This window comes from Bos javanicus, chromosome 23, assembly GCF_032452875.1.
Source record: "Bos javanicus breed banteng chromosome 23, ARS-OSU_banteng_1.0, whole genome shotgun sequence".
NCBI classification, from domain to species: Eukaryota; Metazoa; Chordata; class Mammalia; order Artiodactyla; family Bovidae; genus Bos; species Bos javanicus.
Window position 1 is genome coordinate 21,061,266 of NC_083890.1, and position 18,538 is coordinate 21,079,803.

Consider the following 18,538-nt stretch of genomic DNA (forward strand, 5'->3'; position numbering starts at 1 on the left):
AACTGATAATCAAAGCTTTATTATTATTATAATTATCACTGTTATTATATATTTAGTTTTAAGTAGGAATTCTATTGTACCATGGTGGTCAAATTGGTACTAACTTTTTGTTTATCCTTTTCTTTCTTTTTTTTTTTTATCCTTTTCTTATATAAGAGGAAACTGAGAAGGGGATGAGCTAACACGGCCACAGTGAAGATGTGTTTCTAGATAAATCCACTTTGCAGGGCTGTTTTCAAAAATGTTTGCTTCAGTCAACATGAAAAGAGTCCAGATCACCTTGAAGACTTTAACCACATGCCTATATCTTTGTTACTTAATAGTGAAACTATAATTTATGGCTGATATTAAGCCAGGGAGTGCAAAGCAATTATTTTATAGCTGAAAACTCTCCTGTGAATATCAGTTCACTATCTAGAGACCATTTTCACAGCTTATCCTTTGCTTTATGTAGGGAATTGTATCACAAGGGACAGAACTCTTCAGCAGTACCACAATATCACCATTATCATCTCTATTCTGATAAGCTCCATCAATCTTGTTGATGAAACGTCACTCACTTTTCTTCCCAGACTTGATATTCTCTGCAAGAAACACACACACACACACATTCCACTTTCTACACTGTTAATGTTGTCTGGGGAAAACACATAAGAAGGAATAAACTTGACTGAAGATACTCATGAATTGTTTTCACCGAGATATCAAAAAATTAGAGGACTTCCCACCAAGTGGGCTTCCCAAATGGTGCTAGTGGTAAATAATCTGCCTGCCAAAGCAGGAGACTTAAGAGACATGGGTTTGATCCCTGGATTGGGAAGATCCCCTAGAGGAGGACATGTCAACACACTCCAGTATTCTGGCCTGGAGAATCCCATGGGCAATCCCAGACTCCTGGCAGGCTACAGGCCATAGCATCATAAAGGGTCAGACACAGCTGAAGCGACTTAGCACAACACACACATCTTTAAGTGGTTGCAGGAAAATTTTAAGTAGAGGTGGGCAAATGGAGTATATTTTTGCAAAAGATTTGAAATGAATTAATAGACAAAACTTCACGAAGAAGTTCTTTGAGATTAGAACTTTTCAGCGGCTCTCAGAATTTTCATCCCATGATATCCACTCTTGACCACCATTAATCTGAGGATTCAAGACAAGTATGAACCATAAAGTTTTTTGTGAAGCAGATTTTGGATCTCTTTAAATTTGTACCCCGTGATCTTCATCCTATGATCTTTGAGGAAGTTGAGTAGAGAATTCCAGTAGTGTGTACTTAAAAAAAACAAACACTGAACAGCATTAAAGTCCCTGGTATAAATGGGAAGATGGCTTGGTCAGCCTACAGATGACTGAAAAAGGACTAAGGGAAAACAGACACCACCCTGAGTAAAATTTCACATCATCACACAGATACACCGATGCAAAATTAAAACAGATTTCCACCTGAGAATTCAAGAAATGTTCTGCCTTGCCCCACACCGGTAAGAAGCCGATTACCGCAAGGATGGATAGTTACCCATGGCGAAGAACGGGATTCCCAGCAGGGTGGAATTATACTTTCCGTCGGTGATGAAGAAGATTCCAGCTGCAGTAATGATGGAGATGCACACGGTGAGCACCCCCAGGAGGCCCAGGAAGGGCTTGCCACGCAAACAGTCCTTCATGGAGCTGGAGAGGGTGGCTGTGGTCAGGATCAGCATGAGACTCACTAAGACCTTGCTCCTGGCCAGGATGCTGGACTTATGAAAGTCTCTCCAGAGGCTAAAGGATGCTAATGAGTAGAGCTGGAGGTCCTGGTGCTCCTCCTGGAGCTTCCGCATAAGTTTACAGAACTCATTCTCCCACTTCTCCCCTATGAGGTCTTGAGTGGCAGAGCCATAGGTCTGGAGGTAGTAGGTGATTTGAATGGCTCTGGCTGACTTGACCCGCTGGTCCTTGCTGTTTGGCACTTCCACTACCCCGCCCAGCTGGTGTCCAATAAAACTGTTCCTCCCATCCTTGAAAACAGAAAAAGGGGAGACTGAAGTTACTAGGGGGATGCAAATTCCAGAGAACAGATTCTTACTCTAAGTGAAGGGGCACAAAAGGCAGAAGTAGGCTCTAGCAGTTGAGGAACTGATGTGGGTGGAGTAGCATGTGATGAGTTTATATTTAACCTTTTGGAGCTCCATGAGATACCATGCAAGATGACTGGGATTAGAAAGGATGCAAAGAGTATCATGAAGTTATACAAGACTTGCTGCATGCATAGGAAAATGTACATACAGATTATGTTGATCTCATCCATAACCTCATTCTTACCATTTCCTTTTGGACTAATCAATAGTAACTCCTGTATGCATGATCAAGTTTAATTATTCAGTTTTGGCCAAAAGTGAAGCATGGCATGAAGTTAACAATCTTTAAAAAATTACAATAATAATGTATTTTTAAAATATATGCTAAACTTTCTAAGGCTAACACACACACCTACATTAATACACACACCTACATTAACACACACACATACACTAACACACCCAAGCATTACAAACATCCCTCCTTGTTTATATTTTGGGAGTACAGCTGTGTATTGCAGAACAAGTAGAAGAAAATACTGCTTTTTAACAAATAATTTAATAGCATTGAAATGTTTACTAAACATAATGTGAGCACATGTTCACTCATTAAAACCTAATCCACCAGTTGTAGGTTGACCAGAAAACACAGTGGACAGACCTTCCAAATGAGATGGATAAGACTTCAGGTGGGGTTGTCAAAAGTCATTTCAGTTTCAGGATTTCACATGAAGTAGAGTGGACAAAATCAAAAGAGTGAAGTGAAAGTCGCTCAGTTGTGTCCGACCTATACAGTCCATGGAATTCTCTAGGCCAGAATACTGGAGTGAGTAGCCTTTCCTTTCTCCAGGGTATCTTCCCAACCCAAGGATTAAACCCAGGTCTCCCGCATTGCAGGCAGATTCTTTACTAGCTGAGACACAAGGGAAGCCCACCAGGATATTCAAAAGGTGGACACCGAGTTGCTTAACTAGATTCACAGCAGTTAATTTTCAACCAGTGTGCTGTACATTCAGAAAGAAATCCCAGACAGCCATCATCAAATCTTAATTAATTTTGCCACAACTGTCATGTACTTTAATGGCTGTGGTTGTTAGATGGAATATCGAACCCAGTGGCAGGTTGCAGGATGGATTCTGGTTCTGAAAATGTACATCAGGTCCTGGAGGAGACAGGTACAAAGGTGAATTTATGTCGTGAATAGATTGTGCACTTGCTACATCAGGCAAGACATTTATCTTGTGAAGATATAAAGGTGGAGAGTCAGAACAGGAAACAGAAAGGTAGTAGATAAGGGCCACAAATCCAACTCTGGTTACCACTACTATTTTCACAGAGTGCTGTGTACTCAAGGGACATTATTGTGGACTTGCTAGATTAGATACTTATGTCTGAAGTATTTGTTTTTATACCAAAGCCGCCCTAGAACTTGAGAATGTGTTGAAACACAAAAAACTTGAGAAATTTACAGAGAGTACAAATATTATGCAGGTCAAGAAGCAACAGTTAGAACCTGACATGGAACAATGGACTGGTTCAAAACTGGGAAAAAGCACATCAAGCCTGTATATTGTCACCCTGCCTATTTATCTTATATGCAGAGTACATCATGCAAAATGCCGGGCTGGATGGAATCAAGATTGCTGAGAGAAATATCAATAACCTCAGATATGCAGATGACACCACCCTAATAGTAGAAAGTGAAGAGGAACTAAAGAGCCTCTTGATGAAGGTGAAAGAGGAGAGTGAAAAAATTAGCTTAAAACTCAACATTCAAAAAACTAAGATCATGGCATTCGGTCCCATCACTTCAAGGGAAATAGATGGAGAAACAATGGAAACAGTGACAGACTTTATTTAAGTGGGCTCCAAAATTACTGTGGATGGTGGCTGTAGCCACGAAATTAAAAGACACTTGCTCCTTGGAAGAAAAGCCATGACAAACCTAGACAGCATATTAAAAAGCAGAGACATCACTTTGCCAACAGTCAAAGCTATGGTTTTTCCAGTAGCCATATAATGATGTGAGAGTTGGGCCATAAAGAAGGCTGAATGCCAGAGAATTGATACCTTTGAACTGTGGTCCTGGATAAGACTCTTGAGATTCCCTTGGACTGCAAAGAGATCAAATCAATCAATTCTAAAGGAAATCAACCCTGAATATTCATTAGAAGGACTGATGCTGAAGTTCCAATATTTTGGCCATGTGATACGAAGAGCCAATTCATTGGAAAAGACCCTGATGATGGGAAAGACTGAGGGCAGGAGGAGAAGACAGCAACAGAAGATGAGATGGTTGGATGACATCATGGACTCCATGGACATGAATTTGGGCAAACTCCAGGAGAGAGTGAAGGATGGGGAAGCCTGGTGTGCTGCAGTCCATGGGGTTGCAAAGAGTTGGACACAACTGAGACAAAACAACAATAACAAATTTTATTAGTAAGGATCATCAAGAATTACAAGAAAAATTTAATAGTCACTCCATATACCCATTTCCTCCCAACATGTTAAATAAGAACAGTCTATGTCTGTCTCTATTTCTGCTTTGCAAATAAGATCACCTATACCATTTTTCTAGATTCCACATATATATACTAATATACAATATTTGTTTTTCTTAGTCTGACTTACTTCACCCTAATATATGGATACCAAGGGGGATGGGTGTAGAAGGAATTGAGAGATTTGGATTGACATATATACGCTATTGATAGTATATATAAAATAGATAACTAGTGAAAGAACACTGTATAGCACAGGGAACTTTACTTAAAGAACAGCAGTCACCTGAATGGGAAGGAAGTTCAAAATGAAGTGGATAGATGTATATGTATGGCTGATTCATTTTGCTGTACAGTAGAAACTAACACAACATTGTAAAGCAACTACACTCCAATAAAAATTAATAAAAAACAATTTTTCTATTAATTTTTCTATTTTTCTATTTTTTTCTATTTTAATTTATTTAAATTTTTCTATTTAACTAAACCTAACTCTAAATGCAGAGAAGGCAATGGCACCCCACTCCAGTACTCTTGCCAGGAAAAACCCATGGATGGAGGAGCCTGGTAGACTGCGGTCCATGGGGTCGCTAAAAGTCGGACACGACTGAGCAATTTCACTCTCACTTCTCACTTTCATGCATTGGAGAAGGAAATGGCAACCCACTCCAATGTTCTTGCCTGGAGAATCCCAGGGACAGGGGAGCCTGGTGGGCTGCCGTCTCTGAGGTCGCACAGAGTCGGACACGACTGAAGCGACTTAGCAGCAGCAGCAGCAGCAACTCTAAATGCGTGCTGCAATTCATGGGGTTGTAGAGAGTCAGACACGACTGAGCGACTAAACTGAACTGAACTCTAAATGAACAATATATTTCTAAATAAGAGTTGTGAGAATATTTCCCCTTCATTTGGCATTATTTCCCACTCTCTATGGCATCTCTGCAATTTCCCCATCTTTTTTCGTGTAAAAAGCCAAACTGAAATTCTGGCTGTAGGTTCCCAATGCTCTGTCTTTAGTAAACTCTCTGGAGTCCCCCAGTGAGCTGCAGGCAGAAAGGTGGGAAATTCTGCCCTGGCACTGACAGGTTTTCAAGGATGGCTTTTGTTCTTTTAGTACAGGTCAATTTGCTCCTCTTTTGGGCTTATTTTCGCTTTAAGCTTGGTATATGTTTTAGCTCCGCCCTTGTCTCCACTTCTTTGAAATCCCATCTGTGATGTTGACTTGTGCTTCAAATTATTTGAAAAAAAAAAGTATTTTAAAGGCTTTATTTATTCACTTAAGAAAGTGCAGTTCTGTCTTTACTCATTTCTGTCATCAAAAAGATTTCTGAGGGATTGTTAGCAGCAGAACAAAGATTTATGTCTCCCTCAGGCCTCGTTTGGAGATTATTCTGGATCAAAGAGGGTGCTGATAATGTGTCTGGGCAAAAGTCGAAATTTTGAAGAAGGCAAAATACAGATTTTTAAATAGCTGGTCTATACTGGGTTTGGCTAGCTGTTCACTGCTTCTTTTAAAATTGTCTAATATCCATTTTTTACAAAAATGACTTCATAAAAGATATGCTTTCATCTTATTATATGTAAATGAATGTAACAAATTGAATGCATTTCTTTTAACCGGCTCTACTTCACACACTAGGATAAAATAAACAGTCTTTGCACATCCTTGAATTGAAAGCTCTATTGACTGAACATCTTGTACAAACCATTGGCCCAATCAAATCTACTCAATACAGTCCAGAAATACACTTCTGCACATTATTTGTAAGAGATAATTCTACTCTTTTGTGGTAGAAGAGTCAATTCATTTCCCAACACATGAGTGCTTCTATGTAGGAGAAACAAAGAATGAATACAATAATTATCCTCTGGGCAGAACTTCCCTGAGTTTGTAAGGAGTTAGGTTGGATTCATAGACCTGGGCTGTAGTGTGCATCTCCTAATAACTGGATAAGAAATCCTTAGCTGGTTCATTTCCCCTTCTAAGTTTCAGTTTTCTCTTCTATAAAAAGAGTGATATAAGTAAAAATGTTTACATAATACTGAAGAAGTTTTTCAGCTCTATCATGAATTGAACCAATATCATTAAGTGAAAGTGAAAGTAGTGAGCATTAGTCGCTCAGTCATGTCTGACTCTTTGCGACCCCATAGACAGTAGCTTGCCAGGCTCCTCTGTCCATGGAAATTTCCAGGCTAGAATACTGGGGTGGGTTGCCATGTCCTTCTCCAGGGGATCTTTCTGACCCAAAAATAGAACCTGGGTCTCCTGAATTGCAGGCAGATTCTTTATTTAGGTCTTTAACCCATATCCTTGGGTCCACTTCTGCTCTCTCTCAAAGTATACTTCACATGGAAGCCAGAGCCTGCTTGGACAGTTCTAAATAAGCTCACATCATTTATGCACCTAAAACCTTCTACTGGCTTTCACTTGCACTAGGAATAAAATAAGAGCCCCTTGCTAGGTCTGCTAGGCACTGCATGGCTTGCTGCTGGCCAAGCCCTCAGGCCTCTTCTCCTGAACTCCACTCCAGCTATCCTGGTCTTTCTTTCTACTCTGAAACACACCAAGTTAATTTTCACCTCATGGCCTGTGCACTACTCACCCCTCTGCCCCGTGCTTCTGTTCTATGGCCGAGGCTTCTTCCTCACAGAGGGCTTAGCTTCAAAGGGACCCTTTGAACCACGTAATCTAAACTAGACCCCTTCTTCCCAGCACTTAGTCCTGTTAGCTTGGCCCAAAAGTTCATTCAGATTTTTCCATAGGATGTAAATGTTTTGTTTTCTCCCTACTATTTCTACCTGAAATCATCTTATTTAATGATTTAGTTGCTCCTCTTCCATTTCCTTCATTAGAATGTGTGCTTGTTGAGAGCTGGCACCATCCTGTTCGCTGGTAATCTCCCTGAGCCTAGAACAAAGCCTGGTATATAATAAACACTCGGTAATATTTGACTCAGTGATTCACGCTGAGTGTATTTAACTAATCACAAATTATTTTTTAGAGCCTGCTTCCCTAAGAACAGGGAAAGTAAAAGAGAGTATAAGTGTCTGAGATTAGTAGGCAGTCAGATGTAGAGAGGTATAGTATATATAGAGGTTAGAAGTTGGTAGAGAAGAAAACAAACTTTATCCTTTTTTCAATCTCTTTTATCTAGTGTGACCTTAGTCCAAAATATGTTTCCTCTTCTATTTTTCACTGAACAAGCAAGCATGTGCCATAAGCTAGTGAACAGACAGGGGACTTGGGGAGTACCTGGAAAAGGCATTTATGTACATCATGGGGCTGGGTCATGGATCATGCACGTCATGGAACAGCAAATGATGTTTAAGGAACCGAGGTAAGTGATGGGATTTGAGACTAGACAAGAAAGCAGGCCCTCTTCTGTAAGGACCGTGAAAGCTTTATTAAAGGAGTTGGACTTACTGTCTTGTAATAGGAAACTACCGGTGAATTCTAAGCAGGGGATGACATGATTTACTTTCTGGAGTGCTCTCTCACTGTACTGTGGGAAATGATTTAGGGAGTTGGGGTGACTCTAAACGTAGGAGGTCAGTTAGGAACTCCCTGCAGTATTTCAGTTTCTCGATGCAGCATGAAAAAAAAATGTCTCTGGTAGGTGAATAGTTCCAAGGTGAATCAATAGAATTACAGGTCACGATGCTATCTCACAGCCAGGAAGCTCATCACATTATCACATTAACTCTCCAGGAGCAGTAATGCCAGAAAAAAAAAAAAAATCTTTCATTCTTCTGGTCTTATTTTGTTTATGGCTACTACTTTGTAGCTTTTAAAATTACTCCCACCCAATCCACACCTCTGCAGTAGGAAATGAAATCAAACTCTTTAGAGACAAGATCAAAGAATAAATTCTCAAAGAAATACAAGAGGAAAGAGATGTTAATGTTTTAAACTGTTGTGCAGAGAAACAAATTATTCAATGATGCTTTGAAATTATAGGGGACTAAGTTTCATATCTGCTCAGAATATGTGTTAGGTTGATATTAAGTTATTTTCTGTACAACATAATTTGGCAGCATAGCTCCTGTCTAGAACAATTGTACTTTTGATCTCATAGATTTTCAATATAGTAGACACTGAAAGGATACTGGAAATTTTTAGATGGTCAGTAGTCTTTAATTGCTGAAAAGAAAAACGACTATGTATGGTACAGATAGTGTACCATATAGTGACGTTTCTAAAAGAATGATACATTTTGTTGTTCTTGTTGTTTGTTTAAATAAGATTTTTTCTTATATTTATTTCTTAACATATCTCTGTTTTATTCTCAATACTGATTACACACACAAAGTAGGATTAAACAAAATCTTCAGTTATCTTGAATTTCTTCTCTAGAGCCTTATGTTTAGTAGAAACAAGCAAATAATGACAAAGCAAGTTCCCACAAGGTACTTGGACTTTTTTTTTCTAAAGCCATTTTCAGAAGGAAGACTTTAAAGTGTTAAAATGCCCTAATAAAGAATAAATTAAACTTCTTATGTGACCTTGCTAAGCTTGACATTACTAAGTGGTGTAAATTTTTAATTTTTTTTCAAAGAAGGTTAAAAAAAGTAAGGTTTTGGTGTTGAAATAAAACAAGAGCTTTAGCCAATGAGAATGTAAAGTAAGTTTAACAAAACATTCTAGCTTATTAATTTTTAACACAGGTGGCAGACTCAGTTTCCAGATGCAAGCACTTTATGTGCGTTCTCCTAGGTAACTCTGCGGCCTCTCTCAGAGGAAGCGCTATTCTGGAGTAGCCTCAGGTCACCCCGGGGACACAGGCACCTAGCAAGAGGAAGAAAAGTAGGGTGACACAGCTAAGAGGCAGAGCCAGTCATCTGATTCTTGTTTTTAATGCCAACGCTCGTGTTCTTAACACACCTGCACATATGTTTGAATGATCTGCGAATATACCTGGATGAAAGGAAATACAAAGCAGCAGTTCGATACACAGATTCAAGAGGCCACTGTCGGACTTAAAGCTCCAATGTCATCACCGTCAAGCTGTGGAAGTCTCCTGAGCTCTGGGCACGTCAGCTTTATTACTGGCTAAAATAAGATTTATAAGGGCTTCTCTCATAGCTCAGTTGGTAAAGAATCTGCCTGCAATGCAGGAGATTCCGGTTCGATTCCTGGGTCGGGAAGATCCGCTGGAGAAGGGTTGGACAAGACTGAGCGACTTCATTTTCACTTTTCACTTTCATGCATTGGAGAAGGCAATGGCAACGTGTTATTGCCTGGAGAATCCCAGGGACCGGGGAGCCTGGTGGGCTGCCGTCTATGGGGTCACACAGAGTCAGACACAACTGAAGCGACTTAGCAGCAGCAGCAGCAGCAGCAGTGGTCAGAACATGTTGGAAATTGCTAACATGGCATCCATTAAATGTTTGAGTGGGGCTGTTTATTTAGCCATCTAGCATTATTTCACATTTCCCAGTAAATGTCTGTGATGTGATAGAAAGAATACAGGGTCCAGGGTCCAGGTTCCAGACTGGTTGTGAATTCCAAGTCTGGTGCTCTATAGGAGGGTGACAGAGGACAAAATGCTTGCCTTGTCTGAATGCCAACTATTCATCTCCAAAATAAAAGATTTGACTTATATTATCTCTAAAGATTTCACTAGCTCTGTATTTAATGATTCATCTGTGGTAAAGTTATCAGACACTACAAAGCAGGCTAGAGAAATCTGCCCTAAGGAAAAAAATAAATAAGAAGAAAGGAGAAACTCAAGATGACCCATGTTCATTTCCATAGAAACAAGAAGCGTTTTATCTTCTCTTAAATCTGAACCAAGTAGTTTTTTCTCCTCTTTGAGGAATTTCCAGAGAGAATTTTTCTCAAATGGTAAAAAATCAGGACTTTGCCCCATTTTACCTAGATGGAAATCATCTCTAAGTAGCTCAGATGAATTCATTTATTTCTTAGATAGTAAAATTCATGTTTTCTTCAGATCTCTATTTCATGAGTATCCTCCCCACTTAATCACATAGTAAAATAAATACATTTAATTTCTCCTCAACTCAAATGAAATCATTGCACAAATGTGTAAGTAACATATGGAAGTAGAGTTAATATCTACATTAAGTGTGAAGCATGTAACAATGACTTTTTTATTTCTCTCTAAGTCATTAGTGACCCTATCCCCTACATTTCCTTTAAAATGACTCATTTAAATTTCATTTTACATTAGTCTTTCACAAAGTGAAATGACCACTCAGGGCAAGTATCCACTATTCAAAGAGATTTAGTGCTGACACTGGTCTACATAAAAGAAGCTGGCTGTAATTCACGCCAGTGTTAGAGGAATGCAGAAAGCTCCCTTCCAGAGAAGGATTGAAAGTCTGCTGTGATAGGCTTTCTTTGGGGCTAAGACTCTAGTTTCGGAGAAGGCAATGGCACCCCACTCCAGTACTCTTGCCTGGAAAATCCCATGGACGGAGGAGCCTGGTAGGCTGCAGTCCATGGGGTCGTTGGGGATTGGACACGACTGAGCGACTTCACTTTCCCTTTTCACTTTCATGCATTGGAGAAGGAAATGGCAACCCACTCCAGTGTTCTTGCCTGGAGAATCCCAGGGACGGGGGAGCCTGGTGGGCTGCCATCTATGGGGTCGCACAGAGTCAGACACGAATGAAGTGACTTAGCAGCAGCAAGACTCTAGTTTACAATCATGTGCTATGTAAGAAGTCTTCCTGGGTAGCTCAGCGGTAAAGGATCTGCCTGCAATGCAGGAGCTGAAGGAGACATGGGTTCAATCCCTGGGTCAGGAAGACTCCCTGGAGGAGGGCATGGCAACCCATTCCAGTATTCTTTCCTGGAAAAGCTCCATGGACAGAGGAGCCTGGCGGATAATGGTCCACAGGATCACAAAGAGTCTAACACGACTAAAGCAACTTAGCACACATGCATGCACGCTTTGTAAGGAGTGTGATGTTAGCACCTGTGAGTGGAACAGTAGATCAGACTAACAAACTACTGAGGCAAACCTCAGTGTAGAGCCCAGGACAGTCTCCCCTTAAGGGGAAAGTTAGGGAAGATCAAAGGTGTAGGTACTCCAGACAGTAGTGTGGTAAACTTATGGGGTACCAAGGACATGACAGAGGTGGAAACAGGTAAGAAGGGAAGTCATTCTTTCATTCCAGAAATATTCAGTGAGGACCTGCTCTATGAGAGCCAGCTATTGAGGACAGAATCGTGAACAGATACAATTTTTATCCTCAAACAGCTTGTGGTTTTGCGGTGCAGTGGGAGATGGAGGAAGATAAGTAAGCAGGCAGGCATTTTATATATTATGATACTAGTTAACACAAGGTGTTAAGGTACCGCTAGATGGAATCACTAGCCTATCGAGGACTAAGAAGATGTCCAAAGAAAGTGGCCTCTTAGCTGAGACCTGAAACACGATAACAGTTCCCCAAGTGAAGATGGGGGATTTGGTTGGTGGACATGGGGAGGTGTGGTCTTCTAGGCAGAGGGACCAGCACGTGCAAAGGCCTAGAGACAAGCGTAAGACACTGCATTACTGGCACTTTGGTAATGACTGGGATATACAGTGGGGGGCAAGAAAGGGTGATGCAGAGATGTGTGCAGGTAGTGAGGATGGAGATTTGCTGATTCGAAAGTTCTCTTTAAGTGCAATGTGAAAAATGAACTTCATGCATGGCCTTAAGGAAGGAGATGGACACTAGAGAAGGTCCATGGGATCATTTTTTTGTTTTTTGCCTTCCTCACAGCTCTATCGAATCCAAGACTTATATAACTGATTCAATGAGCATCAAAAAAAGACTTTTCAGATTTTATGGCATGCACATTGTCTGAAAGTAAATTTTCCCCACACCCAGGTCCTTTTCCCAAAGAACAACTCATTTTGGAGTGCTGAAGGATTCTTGGAGGAAAGCTTACTTTCTAGAGGTGAAGGGGTTGCTGAAAGGGATCTACTTATTTTAATGATTTCCATAAATCTAATGAATTAAAACAAGACATGTTTTGAGTCCTTAGGAAGGCATGTGTAGAAAGCAAAACAAGGACAAATAAATGGAATATAAAGTCTCTTCCTTAGAAGAGTTTATATTGTTATGAAAACAAAGCCCATTAGATGGTAACAAAATAAAACTGCATACAGCATTAGAACTCAGGAGACATCCGTTGAAGAATCAAGGTAACTGCTGAGGGCTGCAAAATGATACACATAGAGCATGAACTCAACCATGTAAAACTAGATATGCACATATCAATATTCAAAGGAAACTATCAAAATTTTAACATTGGCTCTTATCTGGTATAAAATTATAGGTCATGTCTACCTCCTTGGCTAATTATGCTATTTTATATTATCCTTTTAAAAAACCTATTGACTCACCCACAAAAAGGATAAAAATAGTGTGTGAAGGGAACTGAATAAAGGGTAGATGGGAGTGAGAGGGAGAAACTAAGTAAGACTTCAAATTTCACTCTAACAGGGAGTGGGAGAGGAGGAAGGCCAAGAATCAAGAGTCCTTTAGTCCCAGATTCAAGCTCGAAACTTGAATTCAAGCTCCAGGCTTCTAAGGAAACAAATTATGGTGGTTCATTCATTCTCATGAAGGACTGTGGTTCTGGCCACTGAGACGGAAGGAATGATGGTATTCGACTGAGAGTAACAGCAGATTCCTGGCTTCTAAGGGTGGAGTACAGCACTAACATTCACTTAACTCTCAAGGTGATCTGACCTTGCCCTTGACTAAAGGATGTTTTCAGAGAAAAGACCATGAGGACCTTGGTAGTTCAATATAGTTTTCCTTGTATTGAACTTGAGTTCAGAAATGGTCCTTATGAGGTTCTCTTTAATTTTTGTCTTTGTACCTTTCCTTCCCATGCGTTTTTCTTTAATCTGAAAACGAAGCCAAATCATTTGACTAATCAAATTAAAAAATTTTTTAAGGATTTGATATACATAAAACATAAAGCTAAGCAAAAGCTGATTTCTTTTTCTTAAATTATCCAGATAATTCTAATGATTATCAGATTGATTAAAACTTCCAGAAGACAGGCCACTTAATTTAGGCAGTTTGAAAACAATGTTGCCAGTTATGTGCCCCATTTTTCTAATTTCTATTTTTCTTTGCTTTCCAAGATTGTATAAAATTTTCATTGAAAAGGCTTCTTCCAATAATTAATATGCATTTTTTCATTGTTGTTTATCACTCCAATTAGATTTCCAAATTCAGTGAAGATAGGAAATGAAGGTAGGACCTTTTTCCAGCTAAAGGAAATTAATTTGAGGCACATATCTCAATGAAATGTAGAGAAATTGACCTACTAAGAAAGAAGAAACCGGTGGTGCAGCCTTTATTTGCAGCTGTGGGTGAGGTTACCCGTGTCTTAATCCTTTAATAAAATGAAGGTGCATCTTTGTTTCTCTACTGAAGATGAATCAGATTTTTTTTTTTTAAGTATTATGTTTTAGTAGGAGGATAATTGTTTTCCAGTGTGTGTTAGTTTCTGCTGTACAACAACATGAATCAGCTGTAGGTATGCATATATTCCCTTCCTCTTGAGCCTCCCTTCCCTCCCCGCCATCCGACCCCTCTAGGTCATCACAGAGCTGTGTTGTACAGCAGCTTCCCACTAGCTATCCATTTTATATATGGTAGTATACATATTAGAGAAGTAAATGGCAACCCACTCCACTATTCCTGCCTGGGGAGTCCTAAGGACAGAGGAGACGGGCAGGCTAAAGTCTATGGGGTCTAAAAGGAGTTGGACATGACTTAGCAACTAGACAACTAGACCTGTATACAGGTCACTGCTACTCTCAATTCCTCCCTCCCTCTCTTTCCCACACTGCATCCACAAGTCCATTCTCTACATCTGCATCTCTATTCCTGCCCTGCAAATAGGTTCATCAGCACCATTTTTCTAGATTCCCTATATATGCATTAATATACGATATTTGTTTTTCTCTTTTTGACTTATCCTGAAGATGAATCAGACCTTAATACAGCATCTCATGGTCTTGTATCAACATCCTCCATCCTCTTCCTTGACCCCACCTCCTTTCTCCCTACCCATCCTGTCTCTCTTTCTCCAGCATGCTCTCTATTTTTTTCATTCTTGGTTCCTTCCGCTCTGACCTTTCCCCTTCCTTTTCCTCCTCTTCCCCCTCCCATCTCTGTCCTTCCTTTATTTGAAAGACAACTACCACAAAGCCACAGCGAGGGGTAATTACTGAACTATGTCAGTAAAATGCCAGATAAAGAATACAACGCTTGCTTAAGTCCATTCTATCTTCCCTAAATTACCTTTTCTTTTTAATCTCTGAAAAGACAGACATGCTTTGGAAGTATTGTGCGTGATATACATTCTAATGAGATCCATGCAATTGCTCTTTACCACTACCAACCTATTCAGTCTCAAAGATATTAAAATAATTGAAAGCCTTTTGATAAACCCAAGAAAGTAGGTATTCTCCTAGCTCACAGCTCAATGAGGGAGCTAAATATTACTTCTAGGAGATGGCTGCCATGACTCACTTTGCAACTATGTTAGCATTTTCCAAGTTGATGGGACATATTTTAGTCAAATATATGGGCTAATTTAGCTCTATATTCCTGGATGTTTAACAGAGGAGCCTCTGGCTGTCTTGGGAGGTACACTTTTAAAAATTAATTAAAACTTTTGGGATTTGCCTGGACTGTCCAGTGGTTAAGCCTCCATTCTTCCAATCCAGGAGGTGAGGGTTTGATCCCTTGTTGGGAAATAAGATCCCACACGCTGTGTGGCATAGCCACAAGATAAAAATAACAAATAATAAAAATAAATAAAAATAAAAATTAATTAAACTTTGAAAGCACATGAATGAAAAATTAACCCAAAAGTAAAGTGCATGCTTTTTTTGCTCTATAACTTAACTTCCAGGAAAAGATTATCCAAAAATCTTTAAAGATTTATAAAATAAATTTCTGCTTTAATTTTTCTGGTGGTTTGTTGCCTTTCTGGTTGTTTCTGTTTAAGGCTAATATTAAAGTTTGTTGGTATTTCATTTATAAATGCTTCTCTGATGTAGGAAAAAAGTAATTCATAAAGTTGAGTGTGTTAAGCAAGGGAATAAGTCAGAAGCACTTAAGTTATGTCTAATGACTGCAGACTTTATTTTTAGTAAGGCAGATAAAACTTAGTAATTTATTATTTAAACAAGGTGGGGCTTCCCTGGTGGCTCAGATAGTAAAATGTCTGCTTGCAATGCTGGAGATCCGGGTTCGATTCCTGGGTCAGGAAGATCCCCTGGAGAAGGAAATGGCAATCCACTCCAGCACTCTTGCCTGGAAAATCCCATGGACAGAGGAGCCTGATAGGCTACAGTCCATAGGGTCGCAAAGAGTTGGACACAACTGAGCGACTTCACTTATTTAAACAAGATCAATTCATGGAACACTTACAGGTGTGTGTTTTTAGTCCTATGCCTATGTGAGGCTTTTTAATTAATAATATTCACAAACTAGAGTCCTTAATTTGATTGCACATCCCTTATGGCCTGGATCACATGGTAACCTGAGTAAGTTAGGTGGTAGAAAGTTATGATGGGTAAATAACAATGTGTAATGCTAGAAGGTATGACAATTGATTTACTTAGATTTTTAGGCAACAGGGAAAAATATGAAGACTAGTCTCATGGTAATGAAAGTAATCATCACTGTAAATTTACTATTCAAAATTGGCCACTTTTAAGTGGGTCAACCCACACTCCAGCCTTTGGGAGCTTGATTGCCTTCACTACATAAACATGATCGCTGCTTCTATGCTATGCTATGCTAAGTCACTTCAGTCGTGTCCGACTCTGTGCAACCCCATAGACGGCAGCCCACCAGGCTCCCCCGTCCCTGGGATTCTCTAGGCAAGAACACTGGAGTGGGTTGCCATTTCCTTCTCCAATGCATGAAAGTGAAAAGGGAAAGTGAAGTCGCTCAGGCGTGGCCGACTCTTCTCGACCCCATGGACTGCAGCCCACCAGGCTCCTCCGTCCATGGGATTTTCCATAAATATCCCTCTTCATTGCGTCAGTTCTTGTGTCACCTAGCCCTATTTCATGGAGTCTGGAGACAAGGCTTCTAATTAAAATTGCAGTCCTCTTTTAGGTTGGTTTCAATTTGCTTCTGGATTTTTCAAAACAGGGCCAAGTTTCAGCAGCCCAATTTCTCATAATCTGACAATCAACATTTTTTTTTCTTTAATAAATCACTACCTTCCTTTTCAAACTATAAAACTTTGGCAGAGAGAATTTCTTCCAAAGCTTAGTAGAAAATGGACTTAGTAGAAAAAGAACAGGTTCCCTCCTGTTCTTCAGAGGAAAGACTTACAGCACATACTACAGGTCATGGCTGCCTGGTTGCCATGATGGTGATGGTGAAGCAAAAACCACTTCAGCATCAAGGGCCACAGGGCTGGAAAGAGCAGCTTGACTTTAAAGTTTAAAAACCTGGGTTTGAGTGCTGATTTAGCCACTTACAACCTCTGTGACTTTTAGAAAGTTACTTAGGTTCTTTGAGTCTCTTTCTTCAGTTATGAAATAGGACTGCCTAGCTCATAAGCTTTATTATGAGAAATGTTTTATGATATTGAAAGAGGGATGGCACCCTATGTTATTTCTGCAAGGGCTCTATCAACAGTTGTTATCTAATTACAAAATGATGGTTGAGAGATTCTGTGATTTTAAAATGAATTAAAAACAGACCATGACCCTTGATACCAAGGACATTCCATCCACCCCCAGCCTACACTACAAATACAGGAAGTTTCCAGGGTTCCCTAAGTAGGGTATATTTAGCTAAAAGGAGCAACAAAAAGATCCTGTCCTGGTGTTCCAATCCTGGGTGTCTACTCGCCATATGTCTGAGAGCTTGCTCCAAGTTCAGAAGACAAAATGTACCTAGTATTTTTGGGGCAAATCTAGAGGAGTTGGCTCAAATTTTCTTTTTTTTAATATATGCCAAATGATCACCTGGACATAGGATTTTTCTAATCCAGAAAACAATCTATTGTCAAAGCAAACTTTCGGGGCAACTGAGCTTGTGAAGTTTACGCTCCTTCGCTGTGGGGCTCCCAGCACTCACCGGGTTCAGACACTGAGTCCGGCCCAGGCATCGCACTGCCATGTGCTTTTATTTTAGGCAGCAAACAGGTGGACTTCAGGATGTGACACACTCCACGGTGAAAAGAGGGCCTGCTGCAGCTCTGTGGCTTTCTTTGCAGCCAAGACTACGATGGAAATAAGAGTCAAACTCCAGATTCCACAATACAGACGGCCCCCACTGCCAGTCCCTGTAACTAAAAGCATCCGGTGAAATCATGCAGGAGCCTCACATAACTTCCCTATTTTACCACCTGTCTTTACATTTCACATATAAAATGGCAGCAGACAAAAGACAGATGAAGTGACCCTACACTCACATGGCTTCATTTTGTGTTTTCTGACGTGCTATCTGAGCACCCTACTGGATTATTCCAAGGGATATAATTTCATCCAAATATTTGATGAAACTTTGATTTTAATGTATTTGTTTCAGTACCAGTTCTAATGCTTGCTATAGATATTCAGTGTTCTCTCCAATATTCTATCACCTGTCACAGGCGTCACTGATGTTCAAAGGACGCCAAGAACAGTGTCTAATGCAGTGTCAATAAAAATTCCATGTTATTCATCTTCCCCATTGATCACAGATATCTTCATTCAAATGAGTCCATTACATCTAAGTAAAGAGAAGGAAAAAAATTGCCTACTGAGAAGTGCAAATACAAAAAGCAGACACAGACATGGCTTTCAACTAAGCACATTCGACAAAGAACTAGCCTTTTTTTTTAAGTATCTGCTACAAATGAAGCTGTTTTACAGACACAAAAATATAAAAGGCTGGTTCATTCTCCTTAAGACTATTCACCGTCATTTTCCTTTACTGCAACAGACATTAATTCCCTGTAATTTTTCAAGTGGTGAGAGAATT

At 39.9% G+C, this 18,538-nt stretch overlaps 1 protein-coding gene across 2 annotated transcripts in view; it reads right to left on the reverse strand.

Moving 5' to 3' along the window:
- PTCHD4 (patched domain containing 4) overlaps positions 1–18,538 on the reverse strand; it is a 208,059-nt gene that overhangs the window by 148,668 nt on the left and 40,853 nt on the right. For both annotated transcript variants that reach the window (XM_061398376.1, XM_061398375.1), the window contains one exon: positions 1,517–1,997. In XM_061398376.1, the coding sequence (XP_061254360.1) occupies positions 1,517–1,997 (481 nt within the window). The remainder of the gene's footprint in view (positions 1–1,516; positions 1,998–18,538) is intronic.